Source organism: Oryctolagus cuniculus, chromosome 6, assembly GCF_964237555.1.
Source record: "Oryctolagus cuniculus chromosome 6, mOryCun1.1, whole genome shotgun sequence".
Lineage (NCBI taxonomy): Eukaryota > Metazoa > Chordata > Mammalia > Lagomorpha > Leporidae > Oryctolagus > Oryctolagus cuniculus.
The window spans coordinates 12,119,919-12,135,849 of NC_091437.1; the positions used below are offsets into that span (position 1 = coordinate 12,119,919).

Below are 15,931 nucleotides of genomic sequence, written 5' to 3' on the forward strand. Positions count from 1 at the left end.
CCTCAAATGAAAGTCATTTTTTGTCTGTCTTTGACAAAATCATAAAGGTGATCTAAGCCATCTTAACAATTGGAAAGTTAAAAGCAGTTAGCCCTACCACTAGAAACAGAGGCAGTGTATCTCACCATTGTCCCCCGAGGCGTGATGCTGCGTGAGGACAGCTGTGTGGCCTGCCGCTCTCTCTTGCCACAGAGTGTGTGTGGCCACCATGGTGCATGGACCACGGGGCCCACCCCTGAAAGCAGAGCCGGCCCGCTGCCCAGAGCGTGAGACGTCTTTGTCTCGATGCCGCTAGCGCGTGGTTCATGTTTCTGAGCTAGAGGGGGTCAGTTTGTGGGAGCAGAGATGAGGGCAGGGGTGATAGGACGGCTGGAATCCAGCTTGGATTGCGTCCAGAGTCAGGAAAGGTCATGGGAGCGCCCGCCTCTGTCCTGGAGCAGTCCTCCTCTTCCTCCACAGACGTGAGTGCCGTGGACCCTGGTTTCCTAAAGGTTAGCAGCAGTGGAATTGAGAAAGTCTGCCATGAGACAGGGTTTGCGGGGGAAAACCCTCAGGGAGGGCATCGCCGTCTCCTGTCCTGTGCTTTAGTTTATTTTTATTGGATGCTAAGGCACATGGATATCTCCCCCAGATCCTCTTGTTGGTGGACATGAGTACAGAGAAAGCTACAGCAAGGAAGACAAAGTGAAGACAGAGAGGGACGTCACTGAGGCAGGGCAGGGAGGCGCGGAACACGGGGCCAAGAGTCCATTGCCTTGTGTGGCCCAGTCACCTCCTCCTGCCCTAGGCTTCCTCCTGCTGTCTTCCCAGCACCGGGCAGAAGTGCGAGTGCGTGCAAGAGTCCAGGCCCTCCCGGCGCAGCTGCTCGCCCAGGCCCTTGCTTCTCCACGGCGTGGTCCAGGGCCAGCACTGGCTCAGCGGCATCACCGGGGAGCTTGGGAGAGATGGGCATGTACAGGCCTCGCCGCAGGCCCCAGTCAGACCCTGCGTGTTGCTGAGCCCCCCCTGCGGGTGGTCCTCTGTGCAGCTCAGGCTTGAGGGACACCGAGCAAGGCCACTGTCCCTGAGGAGCACAGGTGTCTCTTCAGGAATGCAGGGCCGATCAGCCACTTCCTGCTCAAAACAGGCGGTGGTTTCCCACGATGGGGCAAGTTTCCTCGTTTCGTAATTGCACACAGAGGCGGCTGGGTTTTGCTTCTCTTTGTCGGTTTGACACCGTGGTCCTTCCATTATTCTTGGTTCATCTGTACCACCAGTCTGTCTTCTAGCTGGGGCCGTTACCCTCGTCCTATGAACACTCTCTCCCTCCCATCTTTTTTTTTTTTTTTTTTTTTTTTTCTGACAGGCAGAGTGGACAGTGAGAGAGAGAGACAGAGAGAAAGGTCTTCCTTTTGCCGTTGGTTCACCCTCCAATGGCCGCCGTGGCCGGCACACTACAGCTGGCGCACCGCGCTGATCGGAAGGCAGGAGCCAGGTGCTTATCCTGGTCTCCCTTGGGGTGCAGGGCCCAAGCACTTGGGCCATCCTCCACTGCACTCCCGGGCCACAGCAGAGAGCTGGCCTGGAAGAGGGGCAACTGGGACAGAATCCGGCGCCCCAACCAGGACTAGAACCTGGTGTGCCAGCGCCGCAAGGAGGAGGATTAGCCTAGTGAGCCGCGGCGCCGGCCTCCCTCCCATCTTAAAAGACAAATAAGACCCCTCCGAATGCCCCACTCTTTCCCTGCTCCTCCCCGCCCCGTTTAGAGCCAGTGTGCATCAGAGAGTTACGGGGAGCCCGCCACCAGTCCTGCTCCTCCTGCTCCCCTGCGCATGTCCAGGACAACTTCTGCCTCTGGGGAAGACCACAGCTGCCCTGTAGTCAAACCCATTCTTCCTTGGCCCTCAGCATCCCATGAGACCACAGCTGCCCCTTTCTGGAAACCGACTCCTTTTCCTGGCTTGGTGAGCCCAGCTGTCTCCTCATTTTTCTCCTGACACTCTGCTGTCTCTTTAGTCTCCTATGCAAGCCTTCCTCCTCCTCACCATGACCTTTGAACAGTCCAGCGGCACTAACCATTCAGCAGGACCCCACCTCCCTCCCGCCGGTCTCTCTATATCTGTTGGTTGAAATCTTAGCCCTGTTCAGGCAGCTGCTCATCTCGCCACACTCCAGCTCTTCTTGAATGGCCCATTATGTCCACTCATCCGTGAGATGCCTCCTGGAATTCTGAAGAGGGATGTTGGGAACCCCCTCCCTCCCCTGTATGTTTCTGCTCGCTTCTCCCCCCACACCTGCACACCCCAGTAAACAGCACTCCACTTACCGCGACCTCCGCTCAGTCGCTAAACCAGGCATTCCCCCTCTTCCTGCTCATGTCAGTCCCTCCAAACCCCAGGTCAGCGAGTCTTCTGTGCCCATAGCAGAGCCTCGTGCTGCTCACTTGACAGCATTCACAGGTTGAAACCCATTCCCCCACTCCCTCCCCAGGCAGGGGCGCCCCGGCATTAGGTCCTTGGTGGAGCCTTGATGCGTGGGGTTCATGCTCTCCTAGAAGCAGCCCACCTGAGGACTCTCAGTTCCCCGTGATGCCCGATTTGTTGTGACCAGAAAGCTCCCGACCTGGGCTAGGCCCTGACAACCTCCCCCTGCTCCTTCTGGGATCCCCCTCACCTGGCGCTCCCTGCTGTAGTGCTGAGAGCCCAGGAACCTGGCAGATTCTCTCCTGCTTTGGGCATTCCCCGTGTGCCTCCTTCTCCTGTCTCCACCAGCTTCCCTTCTCACATATCCCCCGTCAACCCTCACCCACCTGGCTTCTCATCCCCCCAGCCTTAGCTGAAACCTCATCTCCTCGAGGCAGCTTCTCTCTCTCTCTCCTAGCACTGCGCTTGTCTCCTTTGGAGCTCGGTGCATCTTTGTATTTTTGTTTACCTGCACTTCCATGATTGGGTGGGGTTATGCCTGCTTCATTTGCCTCTGCACCCCATGAGCCCTATGCATCGAAAGACATCCAGCATGCGTTTGCTGCATGAATGAACCCTCTAAGAGTACTTAGCATTCTCCGGGTTAACGATGTCTGTGACACATGCCTGTGTGCCTTATTTTATTCCTGCATCTTTTGCTTGCATGTGGAAGAGAATGGCGTGTAACCCGTTGAAGGAATTGTTGGCTGGAACAGCAGATCTTCAGTGCTGAGGAGACTCGAACGCAGTGCTACAGAAGCTAGGCAGAATAGGGAAATTCTATTACTGAATTGTTTTTAAGAAAGGTTATTAGCAAAAACCATTTTCTTGCAAACAGAAGCTTCATGCTAAATGGCTACTAAAAGGTAGGCAGAGAGCACAGTGGGGGATGTAGACTCAAGTGAACCTACAATTAGCCTGAAGAGTTTGTGTCACTGTTTCTGGGATTCTGTCGCCTGTGCATGACCCAAATAGGGAAAATGTGAGTTGCATGGACACGGAATCATTTAGGTTTGATGAAGTGGTCCTCTGGCGTTCCAGGTGGAGAGCTGGGGTCTGGGAACTTGAGTTCTCTGTGAGCAGTCGGCGTGCTGTGTCACTGGCCACGTGACACTGAAGATTCCCTGAGTCCTCGTTTATTTTCCAGTGAGAACGTTTGAGAACTTCCCATCTGCCCTGCAGAGTTATTGGGAAAATCTCTTAATAAAATCATATGCCTGCCTTGTGTTTGGAAATACAAACTTAAATATACGAGGGGCTTCAAAAAGTTCACTGAAGATGGAACTAAGATATATATTTAGGGGCACGCTTTTGACCTTGGGGTGAAGACGTAGCCTGAGACGCCCACATCCCATATCAGAGTGCCTGGGTCCCAGCTGCAGCTCTGCTCCCAATTCCAGCTTCCTCACAACATTCAGGCTGCCAGGCAGCAGTGGTCGCTCAAGTGGCTGTTCCCCTCCTGTTGACTTAGAAGACCTGGATTGAGTTGCTGGCTCCCTGCTTTGGCCTGGCCCAGCCCTAGGCACTTGGGGAGTAACATAGCATATGGGAGATATCTCTCTCTGTCTCTCTCTCCCTGTCAAATAAATAAGAGATAAGCTTGTTTTGGTCCAAAAGATTTTAAAAACCATCCAAGTCTTTTCATAGTACACCTTTTCCATGAGCTGTTTGAAAACCCCTCATATTAGCAATTTTAAAGCGTCAGGTGGAAGGAATTTTAGGAGAACGCCAGTTAGGAGATACCACTTTTGGGTGTGCATTGGGTACAGCAGTTAAGGTACTGCTTGGGATGCCCACACCAGAGTGTCTAGGTTCAAGTCTCAGCTCCACATCCAGTTCCAGCTTCCTGCTTAATACAGACCTTGGGAGGCAGCAGGTGACAGCTTAAGTGGTTGGGTCCCTGCCAGCCACCTGGAGGCCTGAATTGAGTTCCTGACTCCTGGCTCGCACCTTGCCCACCCAGCTGTTTAGCGGACGGGTCCATTCTTTCTCTCTCTCTTTCTCTTAAACTGCACCCCCCCCCCCCGTCTCTAAAACAAAAATCAATAAATACCAAAGTGCTGAAAGAAGAGAAGTTGAAGAGAAACCAAGAATGGCTAGCATTTAAAGAGAGAGCGCGTACACTTTGCAGACTTCTGGAAATGCATTTGGTCTCTGTCCGTGTTCCTGATGAGGCCAGTGAGGAGTGTGCCCACCTGCACTTGAAAGCAGAGGCGCAGCAGCTCTGTCTGCCCTGGCCCTGGAAAGAGGCCCTGTGTGCTGCTCCCCTGCATAGCTTTGTTCCGCTGCACCTGCCCGTCTTCTCTCCAGCCAGGACAGAGCTCAGCCAGGGCAGGAACCTGCAGGGGCAGACACAGCTGCCAAGAGGAAGCCACGGCCACAGGCCAGCGCCTTTGCTTCCAGCTCCGCTCCCTCGAGAGCTTCCAGTGCAGCCCTCAAGAGCAGACCAGGTTTCACAGTATCCCCACTCTGCTTCTTATACAAAAGAAAATTCATTTAACCATTAGCAAAAAAGACAGAAGTACTGAGCATTCTTGTACCCTAAAGACACCCCCCTTTCCTCTTTGTCCTTTCTAACATGGACCCACACTCCATATTTAGAAACAGAATAAACAGGCACGTCAGGGGCCGTGAATTGGAGGGAGCCGGGGAGCAGAAGTGGGGATCATCCAGCTTCCCACGCCTTGTTCCTTGAGCCTCCAGCTTTCTCTCACCGCGGAGCCAGGCTCCCGGGTCTTTGTCCTTGCCAGGAGTCTACACTGTAAAACAGCGCCACCTGCAGGAGAACTGGAAAGTCGTGCCTGCAGCACCAGAGCAAGGGGGCCCTGCTGCTGCATGGCTCTGCCGCTGAGCCCCTGCACTGGCCCTGGCTGTGTCTCTCAGTGCAGCTCCACACAGAGCGAGAAAGAAGGAAAGGGTGCCCAGTGAACGGGCCTGGAATGAACACGAAGTTTAATCCGCGTGCGAGGTTTTGCCGGTGTCAGATTGAAGGTCAGCCTACTTTGGAAATGACAGAGTAATTCTGAAACCGTGTACTTCCCTCAGGCTCACCAGTTTCTACCCCATGGAAACTGTACTTCTGAAGCCCGAAGGTTTAAAGCTGTCAAAATATTGAGTCTGATTTCGTGATAGAATACTCCTCTTTGGTGTAGAAGTATCTTCTCTATGCAGGGTAATAGGGCTTGAGGATCTCACCATAGAACAAAGGAATGGGTGCACATAGGGTGCTGGGTCAGATGGGCGGGTCTTGACAACTGCAGGCAGTGCTGGGGGTAATAAAACATTGTACTATCATATTATTGTGTATTATTACTTATAATAACAGTGTTATGTCAGAATGATTTGACGTGTTCAAAATGGGCTGCTAGGCATCAGTAGCCACTTAGAGAGGTTTCTAATGCAAATCGATGAATCTTGTCCACAGTGTTTTGACATCCTTAATGTGAATGGACTATTGGCTGTCATTTTTATATGAATAAAGACCTCTGTAGTTCCCTGTTGGCCTCACAGTTCCCTCCGTACAGGGTCTGTGGCACTGATAAGAGGGGTGAGCAAGCCAGCCTGTGGGAGCACTCCAGAAACATGGATTCCTCTCACGTCCCTTTGCTGGTCCCAACACAGCGCCCTGACACAGCCCTGCAAGTGCAGAGCTCACCTCGCCCTGTCTTGGTGCAGGTTGCAGTCTGATCTCTAAGGGGAGCACAGAGGACCAAAGTGGTCCTCACATGGACCCCGTTCCCTCCTTGCTGCTGTCGTAAGACGGCAGTGCCCGGTTACATAGACCTCAGATGATTGTAGCTGAAGCTGACTGCGTGTTCCTCATGGAAAATGGAGTTCCCCTAGCTTTGACAACACCAGGGAAGCACTGTCTGGCTGTTCAGACATTTCTGCTTTTAGTTTTCTAATAAGAAAACATTAACTCCATATTTAGAAGTAAAATAAGTAGGCATTTTAGGAGCCAGCACTGATGTTTAGCCTTAAAAACTGTGTCCTCCATGGCAACAGCAAACTGTCCATTATCTCCCCCAAGAAAATACTAATTTATCAGGCCCCAGAGCTGGAATTGCTCAAGTCAGCATTCAGCGTGGCCTCATGATAAGTTGTGAGGAATTACAGAGTCTCATAGTGAGTCACTTGGAGAGAGAGCCCTGCTCTTTGTAGAGGTTCCATTCAGCCAGAGAAGTTGAGGGGTGGGTCAGGTCTAGGCCTTTGGATTTTGTAACCCCTTCGTTGTACAGATTGGGAAACTGAGGCTTAGAACTTGCTGTAGGAAATCGATGGGCGTGCTTCGGTATGGAGGCTGTCTTCATGACCTTACTAAGGCCGTCTTTATGAAATACTCAGTGCCCAAAGTGAGGCAGGAATGACTCATCATGGCAAGGCTTGCGTTTACTCACTGTACTCTGCGTCTCTGGTCTGGTGGACCCCTTCCTTTCTCCCATGTCCCCTCCTTTCCACTCGATTCATTTGCTCACTGAAAGGTGCAGCCACCGAGCCCCCATGTCTTTGAGCTGCTGGTTAGAGGGCTGGCTGTCAACACAAGTAGGGTTTGGACAACGTTTGCCCTTGAGGAACTCCCAGAAGAGAAGGTGAGACAGATGCATGAGAGAATTGTTAGCACAGAACTTGCAGGTCGCCCAGCTGTAGCCAGGCGCAGCTGTTGCCCGGGTACTGACAAGCCAGGAGCAGCTGCTCTCTGGGACATCAAAGGTGTACCAGGAAGTGACACCCCAGTGCATTCCTCTATGCAGGATGCCTGCAGGGGCATTGCAGGGACAGGAGAGCCAGCCAAGGGCGGGAGCAGCAGAAGGAAGAATATAGCGTCTACGGTTAACTTAGCAGTGCCAGTGCAAGGGGAAATGAGCGATTCTGGAATGACAGATACCGACATGAGAAGATGAATAAGACTGCTGCACACCATGCTAAGTAACTTAACTCTTATTCTAAAAGCCAGGGCTTCCTAAAGCTGAGCGATTTAGATACCGTTTCTACAGCACATGTTCTGCCCAAGATCTACCTATGGTATTTTTGCTTTACTTGTGGACCACTTACACAAGGAGTCTCCAAAAAAGTTCATGGAAAATGTGTATTGTGAAAAAGCTTTACATGGATCTTAAGACTTTTCTCACCAAAATAGCTTTTCATCCCATTTTCCATGAACTTTTTGAAGTATCCTTGTATTGTTAGTTAGCCGTATTTTTCTGAAACATCTTTCAAACATGTTTGTTTTTAAAAGAAGCTTTGTGGTACATAGAAAACGAGTGTCACTTGCGAAAAGTTCAGGGAGAGGGAACTCAGGAGAAGCAGGGAGACTCCTGCAAGGCTGTGGGAGAGGGTCCAGTGTGGCTCAGTCAGTGCAGTGAGGCCCAGGGTTTAAGAGGACATAGTTGATAAAGATGCAGGATGGCTTAGTACTTGAGGGGTATGGGGCAGAGGTCAGGGAAAGAGAGCAGTTAGTGATGCCTTGGAGATAAATTGCTTGGGAGGGCGTGTAAATGGCCATGCATGATCGAGGCCAGGAGCACTGGACGGTGTCTAGAGAAGAGGGGTGGAGAGGGGGGAGGGAGGGAGGGACAAGGATGTGAATGTGTGTGTGTGTGTGTGTGTGTGTGTGTGTGTGTGTGTTGGCTGAGGAGGAGGAGACAGGAGGACCAGGCAAAGGTGGAGAGAGAGAGAAAGCCTCTGGACTGGAACAGGATGCCTGTCTCAAGTCCTTGCCCATCCCAGGCCTACAGTAAGCGGTTGTTGAATAAATCAGTGCCTGGATGCGCTTGGTCAGCAGGCCATTGGAAATAGTTTACTGAAGCTCAGAGACATTCTGAGTGCCCACCTGATGTGGAGAGACCCTTCTGGCCCATTAATCAGCATCAAAGTCATGCCCTTTTAGCTGCTGACCATTTTAGACAAATTTGTGACACAATCAGGTAGGCAGGTTTAAGGCACATTAACCATGTTTATTTTTGTATCATGTTAAAAATAAAGCTATTCAACCAAAAAGTCGTTAAGAATCTACTTCTATAAAGCAATTTTCTGGCTACTTTGAGGGAAAGATAAATGACATAAAAACCTCCATTTTCATGGAGATTGTGAAAGTCTAAAAGAGATGAAACTTTTCAATTATTTATATTTTGATTTACATGTGAGGAATTTATTTGCAGTTTCCAGAAAATAAATTAACCTTAAAGTTGTCTTTTTTTCTTTAAAGATTTTTGTTTATTTTTATTTATTTGAGAGGTAGAGTTACAGACAGTGAAAGGGAGAGACAGAGAGAAAGGTCTTCCTTCCATTGGTTCACTCCCCAGATAGCTACAACGGCCGGAGCTGTGCTGATCTGAAGCCAGGAGCTTCTTCCAGGTCTCCCATGCGGGTGCAGAGGCCCAAGGGCTTGGGCATTTTCTACTGCTTCCCCAGGCCATTAGCAGAGAGCTGGATTAGAAGACTAGAACTGGTGCCCATATGGGATGCCAGTGCTACAGATGGAGGATTGACCTACTGCACCATGGCACCAACCCCTTAAAGTTGTCTTAGCAACTGTACTTAGTCTGAACTTGTTTCCACATGGGATAAGAAAGTGATTATGGCATTGGGGTGAGCAGTATTGTGGGTGAAATTTTGAATAGATGTACAGAATTGGAAGTGAAAATTGGGTGAGTCTGTCTCTTTTTTGATGTTGTGCTTAAAATATCTTTTTGTTGGCCAGCGCCACGGCTCACTAGGCTAATCCTCCGCCTGCGGCGCCAGCACCCTGGGTTCTAGTCCTGGTTGGGGCGCCATTGCTTTCCTGGTTACTCCTCTTCCAGTCCAGCTCTCTGCTGTGGCCCAGGAAGGCAGTGGAGGATGGCCCAAGTGCTTGGACCCTGCACCTGCATGGGAGACCAGGAAAAGCACCTGGCTCCTGGCTTTGGATTGGCGCAGCGTGCCGGCCGTAGCGGCCATTTGGGGGGTGAACCAATGGAAAAAGGAAGACCTTTCTCTCTGTCTCTCTCTCTCTCTCACTAACTCTGCCTGTCAAATATATATATATCTTTTTGTCCAGCTTAAGAGAAATAAACTAATCAAATGATGTCTTTTGTGTTTGGCGTAAAATTGCCCTTCTTCTCATCCAAGTATATGATAGAGCAATAAGTTGGAGCAGTCCCACGAACGCCCATTAAATAACCCATTTTTCATGACTGGGATTTTTGTCTTGGCAGTTAAGACACAGACTAGAAAGCCCAGATTTCACCCTTAGCCTGAAAAAAAAAGTCATGGGTTTGAGTAAGGGAAGGGCAGCAAGCCTAAAAGTTGATGCTCCCTCTTCAGTCTCTAGGCCCTTCTGTGCAGAGAAGTGTTTTGCTAAGACTCAGACAGAATTCATCTCCATAGAACGTTCTTAATGGCTCCTGTCAGAACAGAACAGCTGGGAAACATATGGTATCCATTTCCCTGTATCACTTGGAAAAAATTTCACATGTAAATAAAGCCAACATGAAAGGGTAGCCCTTTGAACCCATGACCTGATACAATACATAAATACATGGGTACAATGCTCTCATTGTATTGACCCACTAAGTTATGTGGCCTTAAATTTTTTATTACATTCCGAGATGCACATTTTCTAGAAGTTCCAAAGAAATCAAGGTAATTGGCAAGATATTAGCAAATACCAGACCTAATAAATACGTTCTTCAAACATCCGTGAATATAAAATGTTTTCCTCACTATAAAGTTTTGCAGAAAGCTGATGAATACAGTTGAAGCATATTTGTGCCTTATAAACTCTGTGTCCACTATCTCTCTGGTGTTCTAAGTAAGTAATCATGTGTTCTTAAAAGGCAGGGAAAAAAGCTTGGCAGAACTTACTGGCAGACGTTAATTTTTCATAGTTTCACATCTTAGATAGAAAAAAGGACATAGAAAAGTTAGGACACTTCTGAATCTCTAAGGGGACAACTGGAATTAGTTGTTTTTGCCTTTGCATGTTTAGACTTTATGAAAAACCTCAGAAATGTTTGCTCTTACTAGCGGTTCTCACTCCTCTGAGTTTGCTAGCAGGACTTCCATCCCCTGTGAAATTAGGATGAGGATCCCCCAGAAGGATGTTCTTTGTGATTTTTCAAAGATTGAAAGTGCGGGGCCGGTGCTGTGTCACACCAGGTTAACGCCCTGGCCTGAAACACCGGCATCCCATATGGGCACTGGTTTGAGACCTGGCTGCTCCACTTCTGATCCAGATCTCTGCTGTGGCCTGGGGAAGCAGTAGAAAATGCCCCAAGTCCTTGGGCCCCTGCACCTTCATAGGAGTCCTGGAAGAAGCCCTTGGCTCCTGGCTTTGGATCGGCACAGCTCCAGCCGTTGCGGCCATCTGGGGAGTGAACCAGCGGATGGAAGACCTCTCTCTCTCTCTCTCTCTCTCTGCCTGTCCTCTCTCTGTGTAACTCTGACTTTCAAATAAATAAATAAATCTTTAAAAAAAAAAAAAAAAGATTGAAAGTGCCATGCTAAGTGAGATTGAAACTCGCATTCTAGCATTTGTTGATTGCTCTGTGCCAGGCACTGTGTGAATCAGAGTCGACAGGAGGGAAGAGGAGTGTGACCTGCCACCATCCACATGCCTGCTACCTTCCGAAGCATTCCCGTACACGTTGCTTACTGGAGGGAACGAGCCCTCACTGCACAGGTCACAGTAGCCCCTTTCTAAACTCTGAAAGGCCTTGGTGGTGGCCCCCATAGTGCAGACCCTCTGGAACCCCAGGCCAAAGTTAGTCCCTCTGGGAGAAAGAACTCATTGAGAATTACATAGCATTCAGGTCCACAGCCGACGACCCCAGCTTGATTCCAGAACGTCTCTGAATCCCAAGCACACATCCTAGCAGGAAGGAGAGTGACCAGCCGCCTAAATTTAGGGGACTTTAATAAGGTGCACTTTCAACCCAAGAGTCACTCGTGGCCTGGGCCTGTTGCAGAAGTTGTAGACCTGAGTACATACATACCCTTGGTGTGTTCTCTTCTTTCTGTGAGCCCCCATAGCAAAGAACACACAAGTACACGTGTGTTGGTGAACATGTCCCACCTGCTGCTGCACCACAGAGGGGAGAGGGACCAGAGGGCCCACTGGAGGCCATGCTCTGAAATCCAGCCCGGTGGTGGGGAATGGAGCAAAGGAAGTAGCAGGGAGTAGAAGCCCATAAAGTAGGGTCCTGGGTCAGAGGAGTGGCCCAGAGAGGCAGTGCTGTCATCGTGGCTGTGGGGGCTGCGTCTGCCGGCCCGGAGGAGGTGCCGGGGCTGGGGGCCCTCTCCTGTGACACCAACTGGGAGAGTGGTGATTCTTTCTCTTCCACGTGTGTCTGACTGTCTCACTTCCCTCTCCATCTCAAGCAAACAACACTTGATCTTTATCTAAACTTTGCAGAGAAAGAAGCAGCACACAATGCTGCCTGCCCCATCCCCCCTTCCCCAGTGTGTTCTCCTGGTGTTTCCGGCTTTCCCAGCAGTGCAGGGCAGCATTAAATCTTAAAGAGGATGCCTTTAGTGCATTGTGTTGCTGAGCCATGCGCCGAAACGAAATGAAACAAAAACCCCTGCGTGGTGGCTGACCAGGGTGCCTAGACAAGGATGGCTGTGTGGATGAGTGTGCAACCTCTCTTTTCTCCCTAAATCAGTGTGGATTAATACAGAGAATCCTACCTCTACTCCTGTTTTCCAAAGTGGTAGCACATGATGAAATCCTGCCCGAAATATAGATCCTAAATGTATGTCTGCTTTTACCGTTATTACTACTACTAATTAAATTTTTTAAGATTTATTTATTTTGCTGGCACTGCAGCTCAATAGGCTAATCCTCTGCCTGTGGCTCCAGCACACCGGATTCTATTCCTGGTCAGGGCGCCGGATTCTGTCCCGGTTGCCCCTCTTCCAGGCCAGCTCTCTGCTGTGGCCAGGGAGTGCAGTGGAGGATGGCCCAAGTGCTTGGGCCGTGTACCCCATGGGAGACCAGGATAAGCACCTGGCTCCTGGCTTCGGATCAGCGTGGTGCGCCGGCCGCAGCGCGCCAGCTGCAGTGGCCATTGGAGGGTGAACCAATGGTAAAGGAAGACCTTTCTCTCTGTCTCTCTCTCTCACTGTCCACTCTGCCTGTCAAAGAAAAAAAAATTTATTTTAATTGAAAGTCAGGGTTACACAGAAAGAGGAGAGGCAGAGAGGCAGGAGTGGGGGGAGGTCTTCCATTAAATGGTTCACTCCCCAATTGGCCGCAGTGGCCGGAGCTGTGCTGATCCATAGCCAGGAGCCAGGAGTCTCCTCCCGGTCTCCCACGTGGGTGCAGGGGCCCAAGGACTTGGGCCATCTTCTACTGCTTTCCCAGGCCATAGCAGAGAGCTGGATCAAAAGTGGAGCAGCCAGGTCTTGAACCAGCGCCCATATGGGATGCCGTCACTTCAGGCTAGGGCGTTAATCCGCTGCGCCACAGCGCCAGCCCCACTACTAATTAAATTTTAAAGATTAATTTGTTTGAAAAGCAGAACGATAGAGAAATCTTCCATCTGCTGTTTGCTCCCCAAATGCCCGCAACTGCCAAGGCTGGACCAAAGCTGCCATTCAAGAACTCCATCCAGGTCACCTGTGTGAGCCACAGGGACTCCCATACTTGAACCATTATCTACTGTCCCTCAGGCCTCCCAGCAGGACCCTGGATCAGAAGCAGAGAGGCTGGGGGCGGAACCAGGCATCCAATATGGGGTGCAGGCATCCTGAGCAGCGGCTGAAGCTGCCGTGCCACACGTGCCCACTCCTACTTTGAGTCACCAATGTCAGAACTTTCTCCTGCCTTTAGCAGTCATCCAGTGCCAAGGATGAATTGTTGGAAGTATGTGCTCTCAAAGCCAGGCCCCTACACAGGGGCTGAACTTGAACCTCCCTTGAGTAGAGGTTCTGCATGCATGGTCAAGGTGTGTTTGGCATTCCAGTTTAATGGTGTCCCCTTTTAACCTTTCCATGAACAGTTTCCGGCTCTGGCTGGAATTGTGGCGTCTCAACTCTTATTACCAACACACAGAAGCCCACGGGGATCGCCGATGTATATAGCAAGTTCCGCCCGGTGAAACGGGTTTCCCCACTGAAACACCAGCCGGAGACCCTGGACAGCAATGAAAGCGATGATCAAAAGAACCAGAAGGGGGACCTCCAGAAAGGGGGTGATTCTGATGCAGGCCCCCAGCCTGAGGAGCTGGGCCCCGAAGAGGGAGTCGGGGGCCTGCCTGGGAAGGGCTCGGAGCCCAGCCCGGCGCTGGGCGAGCTGGAGCACTATGACCTCGACATGGATGAGATCCTGGATGTGCCTTACATCAAGTCCAACCAACAGCTTGCCTGTTTCAGCAAGGTGGCTTCAGACAAAAGGATTTTGGGTTTATGCACGACCATCAACGGCCTCGCCACCGGCAAAGCCTGCTGTGCAGGAGGTGCCGAGAACCCACCACCCACCACAACGCCCTTCTGTGTCCTGTCTCCCGTGAAAAGCCCTCACCTGAGAAAAGCATCCACCGCCATCCGCGATCAGCACAAGCTGGGCCCGGAAGAATCCGAGAGCGCGCCCGCTCTGGTTTCTTGTGTCTCCGCGTATGAGCCTGAGACCCAGAGCAGAGACTTCCCAAACAAGGCCTTCGCAGAACCACATGGCGGAAAGGTCGAGAAGGCACTGCCCGACTGCCAGCTCCGGGCCTTCCGCCTGCCGTGCTCGGCCGCAGAAGCCACGCTGGAGGAGCAGGTCAACAGCGTGAGCTGGCCCACCTGCCAGGGCCCCGAGGAGAAGACTGAGCACCAGAAGAAAGTCAAGAGCATCCTGAACATTGTCAGAGAAGGGCAGATCTCGCTCCTGGTGAGTAGCCGCTTGCGTGGCAAGCGCCTTCCTGATCTCAAGACTGTCTTTATCAGCTCCGCTTGTTAGGAACGGACTGATGATGCAGCTGTTTGGCTTCTTGCTTAATCTTGTGGCTTGCTTTGGGTGAGAGATGTGTCCCATTGCATTTTTAAATAAGAAGTCTGGAGGTTAATAGGGGAAAGCAATTAGTTACAGAGGAGTGTTGTTTCATCTCAACTTTGCATGAATTCTGCCGGAGTAAAGGCTCTTAATCTAAGACAAAAACAACCCAGAGCCAGCACGATCTTGTTTCTCAGGTGGTCCTGAATGCTCTCACTGTTTGGGGGATGTCAGTTCCTCGCTGGTGGTGGACCTGCCAGATACGTGAACAGAGCCTCTTCTGTTTGATCCTGGCCACTGTGCAGAAGAGGTGGACCGGGGTGTTTGAGGAGTGTCTGGAGATAGAGGCTCACCCCACAGCTGGCATGCCTGCTGACCCCCGGGGATTTGTCACTCAGTTCCAGGTCTCCTCTTCTAGAGAGGCTCCCCCAAGGATTCTAGACGTTGGTGTCCAAAAAAATCTTTTCTGCTTAGGCTCCCAGACTGAGACAGCATTGATGTACCTACATTGTCCCTTAGCTGCTTCCAGACTTGGATCAAACAGCAGCGAGCCTGGGCACACACTGGGATGCTAATCAGAGTCTCATTCAGGAGAATCATGGCACCTTGGCAGTGGGATTCTGCTGAGTGTAAGCCGTACAGAGATTAAGTACAGCGTGCTTGGTCTATAAAAACAAGTGGTCTTGTAATAGGGCAATATGACTGAACAACTTTACCAAATCATTTTTCTTTCTCCTGAAAAAGTCTTTTTCCATTGTCCCCTCTCACTCTCTTTGGTCCTTGCCCTGTTTCCCTGTTTCCTGAGTGTTAACCCCTCCATTCACACCCCATTGCTGTCCACCCATCACACCCATGGGACCTGACTTCACTAGAGGTGAGAAAACCAAAGGCCAGGGAGCCTCCAGTTGCCTCAGAGTTGCGGGGAGGGGCTGTGTCCCAGGTGCCCACCACAGCGCAAGTAGAAGCAGGCGTTTTGTAGTCTGCAGTCCAGCCAGCTCTGCAGTTCCTGGCCAGCTTAACACCTGCAGTGGGGAATGAAACCCAGCCCCTAGGCCAGCGCCGCGGCTCAATAGGCTAATCCTCCACCTTGCGGCGCCGGCACACCGGGTTCTAGTCCCGGTCGGGGCGCTGGATTCTGTCCCGGTTGCCCCTCTTCCAGGCCAGCTCTCTGCTGTGGCCCGGGAAGGCAGTGGAGGATGGCCCAAGTACTTGGTCCCTGCACCCCATGGGAGACCAGGAGAAGCACCTGGCTCCTGCCATCGGATCAGCGCAATGCGCTGGCCACAGTGCGCCAGCCGTGGCGGCCATTGGAGGGTGAACCAACGGCAAAGGAAGACCTTTCTCTCTGTCTCTCTCTCTCTCTCTCACTGTCCACTCTGCCTGTTAAAAAAAAAAAAAAAAAAAAGAAAGAAAGAAACCCAGCCCTGTCGCTCCCCCTCTTCATGGAGGAACGACACAGGACCCTGCGCTGTTCTTTCGTCTGCTCGGCCCTCCCCGGGTTTGCTGCTGGTTCTTCCCGGGTTGGCTACTATCCCTT

General features: G+C 51.2%; 1 protein-coding gene across 10 annotated transcripts in view; it reads left to right on the forward strand.

The window, feature by feature from the left end:
* The window catches only part of SNCAIP (synuclein alpha interacting protein), a 171,695-nt gene that overhangs the window by 111,328 nt on the left and 44,436 nt on the right, over positions 1 to 15,931 (forward strand). For all 10 annotated transcript variants that reach the window (XM_051844129.2, XM_070076039.1, XM_051844130.2 and 7 more), the window contains exon 4: positions 13,421 to 14,292. In XM_051844129.2, coding sequence (XP_051700089.2) covers positions 13,421 to 14,292 — 872 coding nt within the window. The remainder of the gene's footprint in view (positions 1 to 13,420; positions 14,293 to 15,931) is intronic.